This window comes from Sciurus carolinensis, chromosome 13 (assembly GCF_902686445.1).
Source record: "Sciurus carolinensis chromosome 13, mSciCar1.2, whole genome shotgun sequence".
Classification (NCBI taxonomy): domain Eukaryota; kingdom Metazoa; phylum Chordata; class Mammalia; order Rodentia; family Sciuridae; genus Sciurus; species Sciurus carolinensis.
Window position 1 is genome coordinate 23,918,307 of NC_062225.1, and position 18,116 is coordinate 23,936,422.

At 38.1% G+C, this 18,116-nt stretch overlaps 1 protein-coding gene across 4 annotated transcripts in view; it reads right to left on the minus strand.

Annotated features, from left to right (window-relative positions):
• Nucleotides 1-18,116, minus strand: part of Exoc6b (exocyst complex component 6B) — a 579,628-nt gene that overhangs the window by 125,414 nt on the left and 436,098 nt on the right. For all 4 annotated transcript variants that reach the window (XM_047523340.1, XM_047523341.1, XM_047523339.1 and 1 more), the window contains one exon: nucleotides 9,176-9,249. In XM_047523340.1, coding sequence (XP_047379296.1) covers nucleotides 9,176-9,249 — 74 coding nt within the window. The remainder of the gene's footprint in view (nucleotides 1-9,175; nucleotides 9,250-18,116) is intronic.

An 18,116-nucleotide genomic window follows, 5' to 3' on the forward strand; every position in this document is an offset into this window, starting at 1 on the left:
TTGCCTATAAGGAAGTATTTTAACCTTTATGTTAGGGTTCTGAAAACTCTTTTAGTCCTTGTTCCCTAGGGGTCTATGCTTGGGACTGTGGCTCCCAGGTAGATAATTCTCTTACAGCTAAGGGGGCTTCTTTCTTGGCAAACTGAAATATGCCCCAATTCCCTAAATCTGGACCTTTGTTGTCACTCTCTGCTGCCCTCCAGCGGCTATCAGTAGGATTTGGTAGTGACAAATCAGCTCCAAGGTCTGGCTCTACTGCCCTTCCTGTGGCCCATGACTGTCTTCTAGTAGGACATTAGGCAGTGTAGGTACTGGAGATGAGATTAGTGTTCAGAACCTAGCAGATTTCACTCAGTTAGCACTAACATAACACTCCATGGTACCACTTCTACTCCCAGGGAAATTCAATGGTGCTGATTCCCCTGTCCTTGCTCCTAAAGATGTGACTGTCTCAGACACACCCAAGTTCCAGGTGTGTGGGTATGCATACTCATGTTTGGTGCTGGAGTTAAGGGGGGACCTCCAGAGCTTCTCAGGCTTGGATAGCTGGGAGAAGCAGAGGGATGCAGTGCTTTGTGCTACCTGGGGCAGCAGGCTGTCTCATAGGCTACCCAGGTCTCTTATGATAAAGAATGCGAGGACCAATGACACTGTGGACTTTGGTGGATGCTTCCAGGTGGCTTACTTTGTTAGGTTTGTCTGCTCTTCACTCAAGAGTTGAAAGGGAATGGAATCCTGGCCTCTGAACTGAAAGACTTGATATGAAGCTATCCAGCATGATGTTGACACCATACCCACATTAAGCATTACAGTCATCCTTCTACTAGAGCAAAGGGAAAAGGAGGCTGGTTGCAGAGTAGACTCACACTTCTAGAAAAGGCCCTTTTACCACCTACTGGAAATTTAACTTCTAAGTGGTAGAATTCTATCACCAGGCTGAAATAGAAAGTTCTGGACAACCAAGCTTTGGGTTAGACTTTCCATCTAACCCAAGACTATGACAATATGGATTGACAGTGACAATGGATAGTGGTAACTTGGGAGCCCATGAGTCAGAAAGCCAAACTCAGTGAATTTTTTATGGGAAAATATATCAAAAGCCTGATGTTTTGTCTCTTGCTACCAAAAGAGTTGTCAGTGACCACTCCTAACTGAAGGACCTTCATCCACGGCTTGTTTTCACATATCTGCCATTTGGAGAGGTCCATAAGCTACCTCTTTACCGAGTACAACTATGCAAAGAACCAAGTGTTTGGGGCCTACATTGGGGCTAAATGGGCATGCTTCCCCCTGAGGAAAACCAAAGACCCTGGAAAAATACACAGTAGAGTTCATCAGGCCTTCCACCTTCCTTTCAAAGATTCCATCTCTATCAAAAGATAAATTAAAAAGGAGTTCAACTCTAATAAGACTACCCATTATCTCCTCATGGTTATCATCTACTCCTAATAGTCATTCCCTTTCCACTGATTCCCAACCTCCTGAAACAATTCCATGAGGACTTTAGAAAAATTAGATCTCTGAGGGGCTAAAATGATTTCTTCCATAGTGAGAATTAGTGAACAGGAAAGAACCTTCCAAATATGCTGGGCTGCCATTTGGTCCATTAAATGTCTGGGTCTTTCCAGGAACTTAAGTGAAATCTTACATGATTTTTCTGTACCAAAGAATTATGCTGTGTTTGTACATTATTTCATGAGATCCTGGTCTTTGAAAAGTGGAATCTGTGTTAAATCAAAAAGGCCCTGAGGGAGAATTTCTAAGGTTATTCATCTCCTCCCCAGTTTAGAAACTGGTATGAGGTGAGTCTCGGTAGTTCTAGAGTAGAATTTCCTCCAATTATCCAAGACATTCAGCAAATTCCCAAATTTATTATACATTACTGGCAATTTCTTCAATTTTCAATGATGACACCAGTTACTAATGTCCCAAGTAAGGTTGATATAAACCTGGTTAACGAAGAGGCTGCTGTAGTATCCCAGGAGCTGAATGCTGCCCACCTGTGCCCTATCTTTGCATTAACTGATTCATTCTTATCTTATATGAAGTCAAAGATGTAGCTCAGTGAGGTCTACTCTCAAAAATGTTTCTATCTATATTTTTCACAGTACCAGGTGCAGAAGATGTTAGCTCTCCCCTTCTTAGGAACAGGAGTTATTTCCTGTCAGAGCTTCCTTTGATGTTGGGAGTTATTACCTTGAAGATTACAAGTGTCTGTCAAAACAATTCTGGCAAACTAATCTTATCAAAACAACCAGAAAAATCTACTACCAAATAAAAAAGAACCACCTTTTTAAGTTAACCATATTATTTATGCCAGGCTGTCAACCATAGCTAAAAGTCCTTTTCTAAAAGCCTCGGTATCAGCGTACAGAAGACTTGGCCTTGCCCCGGGGATCTTGCCAGAAGACTGGAACAATCCCTACAATGGAACAATAGAGCATCAATACAAAAAATCCAAATCTGTAAAGTGACATCCCTATAAAGTGCCAGGGCTACCTAAAGAATGACTATGGGGAGAAAAGATTGTTGAAAAGGCCAGCATTACAAACATGAGGAATTATCTAATCATGTAAGCTCTACAATGTTTTCTTCACTATTCTGTGCCCACTGCCTCCAACAGCTTTAGACACAGTGTTGAATGAATGACTAAATGCTTCTGGACTAGGGAACCCTACAGGTGCTTTCTGTGCCTGTGCCAAGACATGAAATATGGCCTATAGGAACTCCAGGTGGCTCCACATCAGCACAGAGAATATGTGGATTGTCTAATATATTATGTCCTCCTCTAACCACCAAATTCCTTTTGGACATAATGAAGGTGGATTTCATTTCTGATCTGCCCTCCCCACATTTACATGTTACTACATTGGCATATAGATAATTTTTTCCAAGATAATGTACCTCATGGTTTAAACCATTCATTCCTTTCAACCCTATGATCCACACCAGTCATGGTAATGACATCATCCACTTCCATGAGTTATCAAGCTATTTGTTTTTGACTTTGGTGCAGATGACTTCCAGTTTTATAGGCCACTATTCAAGATCACACACAATCTGACAGGTCAACAGAATATTTTAAATGAGCACTTGGAGAATATTTCTACTGATAACATCAGTGGACCATACACTTCCCTGGTAGAGGGTTTTCAAACAACACACTATTTTCATCCAGCAAGCATTCCTCTCTCATAAAAATTTTCCTTCTTGGAAACTGCTCTATAAGTACTTGGGAAGACCATAGACCATCTTCTGAAAACCCAAGCTCTATTCCAGCAGGTTCAGGACCAATATTAAGAAGCACACGTGGGAGATGTCTTCCTCTTAATAGCTTAATAGTTGTGAAGAAAGAAGACTGAAAGCTCAGGCCTTTTGAGATGTGGGCGTGTCCCACTTCTACCCCTACTTGCTATGACGTCTCCTAGTTAGGGGATAGTTTAGAATGGTTAAAGTGAAATGTTAAAAAAGAAACTCTATGGATTATATGGTATTTTGACATATGCTGTATCAGACAAAATCAGCTTTTGATATAAATGATTTTCTACTAAAGCTAACATGCAAATAATTATTAAGCAAGATTACAATTTTTCCATATGAGTCACAGCAATCTGGTAAAGGGGGAATGTTCCTCTTAGGAACAACATAATGTTCATTATATGTAGGTAATTTGATATGAAAATCAAAATCATATTAAACGGGATCAAGATAGGATGGGAAATAGAAGGGGAAAGTTTGATTAGTTAGTTTTTGGGGTCATTCACAGGTTTCCCTAACTGGTGTTGACTGACTGAAGTTATTAGTTTTATGTCTACACCTGTAATGGGAATGGCATCAGCATTTGTTCAACATCCCAAAAGAAATATACAATTATTTCTCTTATGTCTTATAGTTGTTTTTAAAGCAGGTTAAGCATCTGCAATGGAAATGCACTGTGTTTACTTTAGACTGTAGGTTGCAAATTGGGGAATAACTGGCCAAGAGGGAATATCAACAACTCAATCTAAAAAAAGTCCTAGATATCTTGGGATGGCTTATTGTACAGGAGTTGTTGCCAACACGCGAGCTCCATTCAGGAGATCTGATGCAATGTCACAACCTAGTTCATTCAGCTTTAGAAAACTTATGTATATCGGAAGTAAGTGATAACTGGGGCTAAGGAATAAAAGATGATGTGATATTACTAAGGAAAAGAATACTCTCAGACCTTTTCCTGCTTATCAAACATGTAAGGTGAACCACCATAATTTAAATAAATAAATCAAATTATTATTGGGGGTAATTAAGGTGCATTCACAATGAATATGAAAAACAGAAAAGTGAAATGTCTCAGGGTACCCCACAATAAACAGCATTTAATTAGGAGAGGGATAAATAGGATGTAAAAAAGGAAGTCCATGAGAAAACTGAACACCAGAAAATAAGGACTACAGATGAGAAATTAGGAAATGGGGTTTACTGAAATTCTAATACCTAAAGGAAAAAAGACAGTCTAGATTCTACTTAAATCAACACCCATTTGCCCATGTTTTTAAACAAAACATAAATCTGCTACACTTCCTGATCTTATTAATATCTAACTTACCTTCAGTTTAACTCTCTACCTTTTCCATGAAATATTTTAAACAAAGGTCTTTATAATGAAGGTTTCTTTGCTTCATGGCCTCTTTTTGCACTTACAAATATAATCTTACTCTTAATTTGCATTGTCTATATACAAGTCTTATGTCCCAGCCTGGGTATAAGTTGGAGATTATTTCCTCACTTCTTGAATTGGGTTGACCTCATGGCTAGTTCTAGGCAAGAGAATGTGGTGGAAATGATGACTTGCTAGTTCCAAGTACAGACCTCAAAGAGTGTGCATACTTCTCTTGATCTCACAGAACCCTTCCAAGAAGCATATGAATAATGCTTTGGTAGGTTGCTGATGGATGAGATATCACATGAGCAGAGAAAAGCTGGCTAGTCCTTTACCAATTTAGCAGCTGACCTCAAAGTATGAGTGAGCCCTGTTGAATCCATCCTAAATTATGAATCTGTACAAACTTTAGTTTAATAAATGGTTCTTATTTTAAAGGCAATATGCTGTAGGGTGATTTACTATGCAGGAAAAGCTACTGAAATATACACAATGGCTACATCTCTCTAATGTAATACTCATCACAGTGTTCCTTATATGCTCCCCATGGGAAGAAATTATATTCTTCTGTGTATTTCCACAGCACTTATGCTATGCTTTGTACATAGGAGGCACTCAGAGTTGGATGAAATTGAAATGAAAATCAAATTCTGGTGTTGATCAGCATCACCTACTTAATGTTTAACCACTGTATTGTTAAAGAATAATGTATCTACTAAGAATCTACTATTGGCCCTGTATGAACCAAAAAAGGCAGTGATTATTCCAGTTATTAGTACTTGGAGTATACACACCACTTCAACACAATTGAGGCCTTGATTTGTCTTTCTCAAGCTTTTTTTTTTTTTTTGGCGGTACTGGGGATTGAATTCAGGGGTACTTCACCACTAAACTACATTCACAGCCCTGTTTATTTTTTATTTTGAGACAGGCCTTGCTAAGTTGCTGAGGTTAAATTGTAATCCTCCTGCCTCAGCCTCCAGAATCTCTGGGATTACAGGTGTGCACCACCATGCCCGGATCCTTCTCAAGCTTTAGCATTAAACCAAATTTGGATTTTTATAGAAATATACACATATAATTGATGTTTATATGTTGAACTGCTATCCTACTTTTATAAATTTATAGACAAAGAAAATACAACATATTTAAGAAGGAGCTTTTGGGGCTGTATACCTGTTTTAATAGTAGAATGCCTGTCAAGAATATGCAAGGCCCTGGGTTCAATCCCCAATACTAGAGAATTAAAAAAAAAGAAGCTTTTGATTTGTACTGTCTAATTCACATTACTATTAATAACAGGTTTTTGAAACCCAGAAATCTGACAAATGAGATATGTATGGTAAAGTATTTTAACTCTGAAGTGCTATACAAATGTAAAATATCATGAAAGCTTGTATATTCAAAATGTCATTTCACCCTTTTCCTGAAAATAAGAGAAAAGGGATGAACAGTTTTGCCACCTCCATCTAATTTGCTTTCTAATGAAATTTTACAGCTTTTAAATGACATTCTGCTATTCTAGTCTATACAGAGGTAATTTCACCAACATTCTATGTTTTGAATATTTTTTTAAATTATCGTTCAATTAACAGTGTCTGAAACTCTAAGGCAAAGAGAATATGAAAGCATGATCAGAATAATTATTATCAACCAGTGAGGGAAATATACTCAACAACAGTAAAAGAATATTCTTACTGTATTGCACTGGGGACAGAGCTCGTTCGTATGGGTATGAACCCTAAATCCTGCCTTAAACTTTAACTTTTTTCCTTTAACTTCTGCTATTCCCATTTAACATTTTTATCTGTGACTTATAAAGAACAAAACACATCAGTTTATAAGCTACATATTAGTGAAGTCACTCTAGATTGATACAATTTGTATTGCTAAGAATACTTTTGAAAGAAAAACATGAGCAATGAGAGTATTCAATTTAGGTCCATGAAATCAACCATATGAGGACTAGACAATAATTCTACATGTAAAAAAGGTTCAATTACTAGCAAACAGGATGCTCAGTAAACCAGGGCTAGAAAGCCTATTCCCTACATTAGAAATGCATTAAACAAAATATAGAGACGAAGGGTCAATGTTAAGTGAAGCAGATATTAGTCAACTTAAGAAATACCTTCCTAATAATCACCTTGCCCTCAGGTGAGCTTGCTGCTCTGGGGCACTGAGCTGTCCTCCAGGAGGACACTGAAGTACAGTCGAGTGCTACGCAGGGATTTAAGCATAAAGCCAAAGGTTATACTATATGATTTTTAATGTCAGTCTCCACCTCACATTTCAAAAATTCTATTTTAGGATTCTGAGGAGTACATAGAAAAGGACAAATTGTGCCTCATTTGATGTCAAGATATCTCTTTTGGAAACTTACTCCCAGACTTTCTATATGTAGTTTGAACACCTCTATAGTACAGAAGTCTCCTTTAAAAGGATGTCCACTTTAAGTTTTGAGAATGACTGGGATAAACTGAAGCATATGAAGGGAAAGGATCGCTTCGTCCACAGTGATTCAACCTACCTGAGGCCTGCTAACATAGTCCAAAAGTTAAGGAAGTTTTTCACATATCTAGGTTGGAAAATTAACCCTTCCGGCTGCTTTAATAGAGACAGATAAAAGTAGAATTTAGGAGACAGATTCAGTAGGAAGAGGCATAGTCTTTCATTGTTGGTAATATTTTGGAGTTTGGGTTTTTACCACTAAAACACCATCAATGAAACTCTGGGAACAGAAATGTAACAGAAAGTAGGAACTTAAGCATGGACAACACTGTTGCTCACTGAGAGCTCACAAGTACTGGAGTATTCATTGCCGGCTCAGATCCACCTTATTTTGGCTGTGCTTTCTAACTAACGCCCTTAGTTAACATTTTCTGTGAACACTAGTTGCTTTCCATAGGGACCAAAACCACAAACTAGGGGGAATGACCACACTTCCTTCTCATGAATAATGAAATAGGAAAAAAAAATTTCTTCTTGGATATGTCTCTCCAACAAAACTCAAATTTCTGCTTTCCAAGAAACATCAATTTTCTTAGAAGTTTCTGGGAAGAAATGGAGGGGGGTGGGCACGGAATCCAACAGATAAAACCTAAAGCAAAATCTCTTTCAATTTTTCATCAGTGAAAGGGTTAAAACCTGAGCATCTCCGTTGAGTTACTGAAGGCACAGGTGTAAGGTCTTAAAAGTGGGATGAGATAATTCCATTTGTGACCCTGCTGGGAAAGTCTCTGTGTATTAGAGAACTTCCACGCTGGCCCCCAAATATTAAGTTGACACACGTTTCTGGGACACAGCCTGAATCCTCAAACTTTGGCGGGTCTGAAGACACAGAATTTTGTTTTCTACTTAACAGGGCTTTCCAGAATTGTCATCAGATGACAGATTACACCACCCATCCACAAGGATTCAAGGGTAGCTCGGGCCATCCATTATGGGTTAAAAGCCGTTCCAGCATGAATCGCGCCCCAGTGGTAAGGAGACTACCGATACAAGGGGTCCTACAGCTTTAAGAAATACCCTGGGCATCTAAAAGTTTTCAGAATGCAAACTATGTCAGCTCCGAAAATAAGAGGCACTGCATCATTATGGCAGGAGAAACAAAGCCAACCCCCTTTTTAAAACAGACAAAAAAAAAAAAGATTGTTTTAATAGGAGAGAAACATCAGTCATTGATTCTTACCTCATTCACACATTCTATCCAACCCCATCCATCTTCAGAGTGAAGAGATGACAGAGCCCAGTTAACTCTCTCCCTCTTTGGGCCCCCGCCCATCCTGCTCCACTATATCCAAACCACCAAGGCCTACCAACCCTCCCATTTCAATCTGCAAGAAACAGTCCTATAGAACTATAGAACACATCTCTCTACCTAAAGAACTTGCGGAAACTCAGGTATGCCTAAGTACCAGCTTTCATCACATTACTTTAAGAGGGCTGCCCGTCAGGTTAGCATGCCTGGTCAGGGCCTTTGCTTATCATCTTCAAAAATGACCACTTAGTCACTCATGACTAACCACATTCTACAAAGCAAGCAACGGGAAGACTTAAGGCCACAGGAAAAAGTCAACAAACCAAACCAACAATCCAGAATGTAAAATATTTCATTTTTCTTAAATACTGCGTCCACATTATCCACAAACGAAAGTTCGCCAAGCTGGCATTCTCTGCATCAGTGCACCTGCTTAGCATTGGTTTGACGAGTTATCTTTCTGCTGTGTCTGCAGAAGCCAACTACAACACAATGGGTCGCATCACTTGAGGGTCACTTGAGTCCCTCTACTCTCTGGATCTCTCCTCCCACCCCCCTGCCTTCCCTTCTACCCACAAAACCTTTAACTCCACCATAGCTAAGGATCCCAGATAGCTAAATAAAAGAGGTGGCCTCAAACACAGGGAAAAAACCCTTAGGTCTCCAGTGTGAATCGCCAACGCCAATCCCCCTCCCCTCCCCTTTTCCTTAAGACCTGATGGTCTTCAGTCACACATCTTAAAAGAAAAACAAAAAACAAAAACACAAAGACTTACTTGTCTCAAGTCGATGAAGGCCAACTGCAGCGTGTCCTCCTGGAACCCAGGCACCGGGCCGGATCTGGCAAACTCTGTGGGAAAGAAAAGAGGATAAAAAGCGCCTTTAACTAACCATGGACAGGGAGATTGGCAGACGGATGACAGGGAAGACAAGAGAAGCTGGGGGAGAGGAGGACCAAGCTTCTAAGGAGTCATGTCTCTCTCCCTTCAGCTTCTTTGTTTGCCCTTCAAAATTCGTGTCATCAAAACACCATTAATTCCAGCATCCTGACAGCAAGGAAACTGTACTAATTCGACCTGAAATTTATTCCCATGAGCCGCGCTGGGCTTCAGCGTATTTGTTTTGTGAATGGACAAACAACTTGCAAAGGAGGAGGGAGTGGGGGAGAGAAAAAAGTTTTTCCTCTCAACACAATAAAATCTTCAGCTGTGAAACTCTTTTCAGTTCCGAAAGCTATTTATATTTTAGATCGCTGAAGGAATTTTCTAATTTCACGCTTGTCACCTCATTCCCCAAGCATTTATCAAAAAATATTCCCTGCCACACCATTAATTATTCCCTCACTGATTATTTGTATTATCTCATGAGTGCCAACCCACACACAACACACACACACACACACCCCAGCAGTAAAGGCTGTCCCGATCGGGCGCTTGGCTTTTGGGCTACAGTATTTTCAGATATGAAAATACCCATCTGAAAAAATCTCACTGCAAAATTTAGGGAAATATCTTTTTCTAGTGTATTATTTATTCTTGACTTCTATTTTCATTGTACTCTCAAAATTCTTCTCTTTCTTCTACCCCACTTTCACTGCAGGTCGAAAAGACCGCACAAATGCTATTTGCAATTTACAGTAGCGCCTTGGGTACAGGCTCAATTTTATGACTCTGGCTTCCTTGTCATTAACAAGAAGATAACCACACAGGGCTATAGGGACAAATACTAGTAACAGTTAAGAATGTCAAGTTTTATTGTCCCTGAGCCCTGCTTATTATGAAATCAAAAGGTCTTAAGTTCCCTGTACACGTGTGCGTGCGCGCGCGCGCGCACACACACACGGAACAAATTCCAAGTTAGACAGTTACTATGTCTTCAATTCTCTCTGTGAAGTCAAAGTGTGATAGATATTTAATATCAACTTGATATTTACTTCAAAAAAATTCAAGCTCTGTTCAAAGCAAATACCAAAACAAGGGGTTTCCTTTCAAATATATATATTCCTCAGGGACTGAATTTAAGAAACTATAGAATCGGTCTCATATTCTTCTTTTAAAATTAAATAAAACATATCAAGATATTTATATGTATGTCTCTAAAATTACTTTCAACAGCTGGATGAATTTAAATGATAATCTGTGAACAAGATGGAAATTTCAGCTCTTTAAAATATTTTCTATCTGGGAACTTCTTAGACATACAGGTTTTCATAAAATCTTTTCCCACTTTAAGAAATAATTCTAACAACTTAGATTGTAGGGATTAGAGAAACACTATGTGAAATGAAAGTAAAGTAACATATTAAACTAATATACATATAGCACAAATATACAACTCTATACAAAATATTCTTATTGTAGACATGTCAAATAAAAATGACTCCTAAATATAAGGAGATAAACTATTTACATGATTAGCAGTACTAAAGTTTCTAAGTGCTTTGGGAAGAAAATTCAAATGCTATTTATAACCAAGTCTACCATGATATAGCCCAAATGGTAAAAGTTTTAAAAGACTAAAATTCCGAAACTGTACAAATAACTGATGAAGGCCATGTTAATAGAAAGCTTGATATGATCTATCCTTCACATCAACGATAATCAACACCTGTGATAACCTCTTCTATAGGAGCTGCTCTACTCAAATGTATAATTGTCTCATACTATGTGCCTGTTAAAATCATTCTTAGCCATTCTTTTTGACAGCCTTGTTACTTGGTCAGCTTAAATAACCTTCCTGGGTTTGATGGGTTCTTCCAAGGTTGACAGATTATCACTATCGATCCAGCATTGCTCAAGTCTAGGTTACATCATTTGAAGTCCTCTCTGTCAGTAGGAACTTACTTAAGTCAAAATGTAGCAACCATCAAGATGTCCTTTGTCCTATATATGTTCAACTCAACACGGTTACACTGTGATACACAGTTTGAATGCTTCAGAGCTGGCTACACATCCTTGAACCTGCTTATTGGGCATGCTTCCTGGAGCAAATTGATGAAGCTGATGAAATCACTCAGGAAACTGAATGTGATACATATTTAGTTCTGAGTCACCTTACAGACCTCATTTTTATGACACCCTGAGTTTCTCAGGTTCCCAAAGGATATGATTTGCCCTTTTAAAAATCAGAGGATTAGGGCTGGGATTGTGGCTCAGTGGCAGAGTGCTTGCCTAGCACATGTGAGGTGCTGGGTTGGATCCTCAACACCACACAAAAATAAATAAATAAAAAACAAAGATATTGTGTCCATCTACAACCAAAAAAATTTTTAAAAAATCAGAGGATAAAGAATGACAACAGCACCAGGTATGACAAAATAAAAACATTAATTTTTACATGTAGCTTATGGAAATATCTGATTACTATATATGTGACTTCATATTGTATTTTTTTATCACTGCTTCACGTATGTATTTCTTACCTTCACCTATAGATAGTAAACTTTTTAGGAATAAAGATTATCACAAAATCTAACAAACAGTACATACTTAACAAACACTATGTTTTGATTAAATAAGTCACACAAATAGCAAGGTTCATTAAACACATATACGTGTCATTGCCAATGAAAATCTCTGGATTGCTATAGGTCCTTAACTTGAGTATCAATACACAGGCTTTAGGAATTGATGAGTTCCCTAAAATTACAAGCATAAAGATTTTAAGGGGATAGCCTTTCAGGTCAGAAAAATCAAAATTTGAGCCCTAGTTCTCCACTTCCTAGTTCTCTAGGCTTGCACAAATTACCTAACATCTTTACACTTCAATATCTTTATCTCAAAAACTGAACCTTCCTTATAGCACAGCAATGATTAAACAAAATAACACATGTAAAGCAGTTGGCAGAGTGCCTGGCATATCATAATTGTTTATCATTACAATTAGTTTTTTATGTGAGTATGCATTTCTATGCAAAAGAAGGTTCACAGCCTTCACTGAATTCTCAGAGGGTTGGTGACCCAAGGAAGGTTAAGAAATACTGTTCTATACCTAGGATAAAACATTAGGAGAAATGGGGCTGCCATTTAGTGACAAGTTAGTGAGTTGGCATTGCAAATTTATTTATAGGCAAATACTTGATTGTTTCATTTAAAGGAAATTTATAGGCTTGACTACAAGCCTGTTGCATGGCACTTATTGAAAAAATAAAAGTGAACAAATGTATACAATAGATCTCTGGAAACTTTGTGATACAATATAGCCTCAGAAACACAACTGTCTTCCTGGATTCACTTTTTAAATATATGAAAAATGTTAATAGTATGAGGAAATGTGAGTTTTTAAAAAAACGAGAATTCATGCATATCCAGATTTCAGCTATGTAAAGTTCATAGAAAATATGAGAGTAAACACTTCCTAATTTAACCAAGGCTGCTACAGAGAGGAAGGTTGTGAGAGGGTTTATTTCTTCTTTATATTTTATAAAGTTTTCAAATTCATACAGACCACTTTTGTAACCCCAAAACAAGAAATGCAAGAACACACACATGTACATGTACACACATTATGTAGCAGTACTGGTTCAGCAATGCTTTCTCTAGTAACAAGAGACATAAGTTATTCAAGATTTAACATTATAGGCAACTGGGATTGGTCTGTACATCCAAATTTCCATAAGTTATTCAAGATTTAACATTATAGGCAACTGGGATTGGTCTGTACATCCAAATTTCCAAATAGCTACTTGATAGAAAGAGAGAAGGAAAAGTACATATGAGAAGGGACAGGAGGCTCCCAGCCTGCTGTACCATGCTGATGTGTATACAAACTGATCATACGTAAACACAAAAAGACTCCCTTTAGAGTCATCAGCGAAAACCTTCTTTCTTCTGACATCCATAAAAAGGGGTAAGTCATGCAATTTTGGCCAAGTGGAACCAATGTGTTACATGGGCAAGTCCCTTTCTGGACTTGTCTCTGGAGAGTAGGTGTTCAGTCGCTAAGTGACCTAAGCCATCACGAAAGTTTCCAAGCCTGGAGTTCTGCAATGTGGCCTCATTATCAGCAAGGAAATAAAGGTGCTTGTTGCACTTAACATAAAATCAAATGCTTCTTTGATCAACACCTGTCACATGGAGACTTCAAAGTTCTAGAGAGGCTGGCAAGGTGACAACCTCTTGGGAGGAAGGTTAAATCTAGTATAGCCCCTGATCAGCACCAAGCCATCTCCAGAGGGCTTGGTTCTCCCCAGCATCTCTACCCCGCCCTGTCTAATCATGGTAGGAACTCACAGAGTCCAAGGTGATACAAGATCCAATTTGCAACTGCAAAAGATTTGTTCAGTAAGGAAACTATGAACTCATTGCAGTTTGTGAAGAAAATGTCTTCATTTTAAAACAATTAAAAGGAGGTATACAGTTACAAGACAAAAGGCAAGGGGAAAAAGAAAATCATAAATAAATCATAAACTTATTTTACCTACCAATTATCAATAACCCCTCATACACTCATTGAATACATATGTCTGATGAGATCCAATCAGTTTTAAAAGTAATATTATTTTGGTAAAAATATTTTGTAAGTTCACACTTCTAATAATTGCATAGTATAATACGATAAAATTATCTAAGGGATTTCACTAATCTCAAAATGTTCTCTTAGATTTCTTGCAGATTGATCTTAAAATTAGCAAACTGTCACTTAGAAGGGGAAGGAAAAAATTTAAACTTTATCTGGTACACTTGACGAAATACATAAAAAAGAACAGATTACTAAATTAGAATTAAATGGTAGAGTTAGAGTTTGACTTTGAAAAGCCAAATTGTATATAGTCAAACTTGTCTGTAACTTGTGTATCTAGATGGGACATTTGGGAAATGATCAAAAGTCAAGTTGTGAGAAATAGAATACAAAACTCTTTCTGAATCTTCACAAACTGTCCATAGAACAAGAACAATTTTCCCAAAGAAAGATGAGCAACAAGGTAAAATATATTTTGGGAAAGCAAAATTAGTACAATGTCTGGCAAAAAGGTAAAATAGCAATTGTGGGAGGAAAACACAATTTGTTCAAATAAAATAAAAGTGAAAAGACAACCTACAAAGTGGTAAAGAGAGGTCCCTAGATAACATCATATGCTACTGCTTTCGGTGAACTTTCAGATCAGACAACAGACAAGCTAGCTTTTGCTGAATAGATTAGTGATTTGGTTTGGGCCAAAATTCCAGATAAGTGAGAAAATTCAGTACCTCAGAGTCTTAAGTATATTGAGTGCTTGTTTATATCTTAAGATCATGTCAGGTCACATGTGTTTTTTGTGGGATTGAGAAAATAAGAGCTGTTGTTGCTGTATTAATATAATGGTTTCCTGGTATCTGGCTCCCTGGAGCAACAGACAAGGGGTGTGCTAGACTACCAAGTGTGGCTCTGGGGAAGGAAAACCTTCTTGCATCACTTCACAGTGGCTTCACTGTGCTAATTACAGAGAGGAGTTGATGGACTCCATAGGGAACTCACTCCAGGTCCTGCTGGTCAGAGAAAGGTCGGCCAGAACATAAGGAAATAAGAACCAAAAAGAATAATTTAAGGGGATAGAAAAGGAGGGAGAAGGTTGGGAAGGGAAAGTTTCATTAAAGATTTAACTCACTAGATCTCCCACTTCAAAAAAAGGTGGGGGTTATAAAAAAAATGTGCCTATAGTTAACAACACTGTATCATACACTTGAAAATTTGTTAAGAGCATAGATTCATAAGTGTTCTAACCATAATAAGTGAATAAATGGAGGAACTGGATCTGAAATGAAGTAAATCAAATTCCAAACATGTATAATTTTCTCACAATGAGCCCAAATACTATGTATAACTGTAATGGTCTAATGTCAAAAATGAATGAATAATAAATAAATAAAGTAGACAAATAATATGCATCCCAACACAGACTTTACAGAAAATATCCCAAAAATCATGTTTGAGAACTTGCATCTATAACATAATCATTAAATGCAATAATAATAATTATAATAAAAATAAAGCTAAAATCATGGAAAATAGTCAAAGACACAGTAGATATCTCACAAAGGAAAATGTGTCACCAAAAAGGTAGAATAGATGGTCGGTCCCCTATTTATAGTCCCACATAGCTACAATAGTCATCCATGAATAAAAGTACTTCTGTGGATACAGGGATTCAAGTAGGAGAATGTGAAATCCTGGGAGAGTCCAATAATAAGCAAGGCACTTTGAGAGGGCAGAACTGTGCCTAAGTGGCAGACTTGCCAACTGTATTTCTGACTTTGGATCCTCTCCCCACTCCTTAGATATGGCCAGAGTCACATTTGGTCTTGGTTGATTCTGCTACCAAATTCTTCCACCAAAGGAACCTGAAGGAGTCAAGCCTACTTGTGCGTTGGGTAATGTGGCTGATGAACTTGGTCTTGGACATGAACATAGAAATGGTCCTGAGATTCACCTCTAGCCCCTCTCAGCTTTTATGTGGAGTAGTCTTGCCCACAGAGAGACCCAGGGAAAAATGTCCAAGTCTGGGATGGTGGGGCAAGTTCATTCACCACAGCACCACAGAAGATCCTGAAAAGACCCTGACACTGACTTCATGCCCTCTCAGTTACTGTCTGAGTAGTCCTGACAGCAAAGAGAACCAGAGGGAAACATGCCCAGCTATACCCTGAGAAGTAGTCCTACAGACATTGATCTTCATAATGAACCCTAAAGCAGCCCTATGACTCAGTTTCAGGCTTTCTCACCGTCAGGGGCTAGTACTGCTGGCCCAGTAACCCAATGGGAGCCTTCTCAGTGACTTAGAGGAAGTCACACCCATTGGCACCAAGTGGTAAGAGGCTTACCATCTATGGAAATACTATGGACTAAGGACCCAAGGACTGGGCCACCCAGGGACCAGGATGCAGGCCTGTTATCTGTGAACCCATCAGCAACCATGTAACCAGCTCCAACCCCATTCAATTACTATCCTAGAGTCAACCTCATCAACAAGAGGATCCACAATGATTTGAATATTTCTGTCCCTGAAAAATTCATGTTGAAACTTTTAAAAAATTACTTTTTTCATGCAACAGCATTGGGAGGTGTGGCCTTTAAAAGATGACCAAGAGCTGGGGTTGCAGCCTAGTGGTAGAGTGAGTGCTTAGCATGAGTGAGGCCCTAGTTCAATCCAAGTACTACTCTCTAACCCCCCAAAAAACCTTCATGAATAGTATTATGGTTTAGACATGGAATATCCCCCAAAAGCTCATTTATTGAAGACTTGGTCTGCTACACAGCAGTGTCCAAAGGTGTGGTTTTGAGAAAGTTATTGGACCATCATTGAATTAATTCATTTGATAGATTAATCATTTGAATGGACTACAGGGAGGAGGTGGAAACTGTAGGCTGGTAGGGAATGGTTGGACAAAGGTCACTGGAGGTATGCTCTTGGGGACTATATCTTATCCTGTTCCTTTCCCACTTCTCTGCTTTCTAGCTGTCATGAACTGAGTCGTTTTCCTCTGCCATATGCTTTCGCCATGATGTTCTACCTCACCTGAGGCCCAAAGCAATGGAGCTGGCTATTCTCATGGACTGAAATCTTTGAAACCTGGAGCCAAAATAAACCTCTCCTCCTCTATATTGTAATTTTCAGGCATTTTGGTCGTAGTGATAAAAAGCTGACCAACACAAATGGAATTAGGTGACCTTAGAAAAGGACTTGGAAATTTGTCTCATTTTCCCCTCTGCATTCTGCAAGATGAGAACAGAATTCTTTCCTTCCAGATAATATAGCATCAAGATGCAATCTTGGGAGCAGAGAATAGGCCTCTCCAGACAACTGAACCCACTGGTATCTAGAACTTGAATATCCCAGCTGCCAGCACTGCAAAAAATTAGTTTTTGTTGTTTATAAATACCCAGTAGTGGGCTGGGGATATAGCTCAGTTGGTAGAGTGCTTGCCTTGCAAGCACAAGGCCCTGGGTTCAATCCCTAGTACCGCAAAATAAATAAATAAATAAATAAATAAATAAATAAATAAATACCCAGTAGTCTCATGTATTTTGTTATAGAACTAATGAAATAAGACAAGGTTCAAAAGGAGATGACATTTTTCTGCCTAAACTAGTCTACAAAGACTGGAAAAAGTGTTTTCTCCTTCAAATAAGCAAACACCCATGCAAGAGTACCCAGAAAAGAAATAAACAGGTAAACATGATGCTATCAAAGGAAACCAACACAAAGCTTTAGTAACTGACTCCAAAGAAATAGAGATCTATAAATTGCCTGAAGAATTTAAACTAATCATTTATAAAAAGCTCAATGAAATGCAAGAAAACACAGTCAACTGAATAGAATGTGGAATATAATCCATGAAAAAAATGAACATGTAACAAAGAAATTAAAAACTTAACAAGAACCAAACAGAAATCAAGAAACTAAGGAATACATTGACAGGAATTAAAAGAAATCAATAGAGAGCTTCAACGGCAGACTAAATCATGCAAAAGAATTAGTAAAACTGAAGACAGGTAATTTGACATTTGTCAACTAGAGAAATAAAAAGAAAAAAGAGGGAAGAAAGTATGAGTCACTATAACACATACAAATAAATTCTAAGAACCCCAAAGAAGAAGAAAGATGAAAATGAACCAAAAACTTATTTAAAGAAATACTGCCTGAAAACTTCCCAAATCTTGGGAGGAACATCAACAATCATAAATCATGGAGTACAACAGACCTCAGATAAGACCAACCTGGAGAAGAATATCTAGACT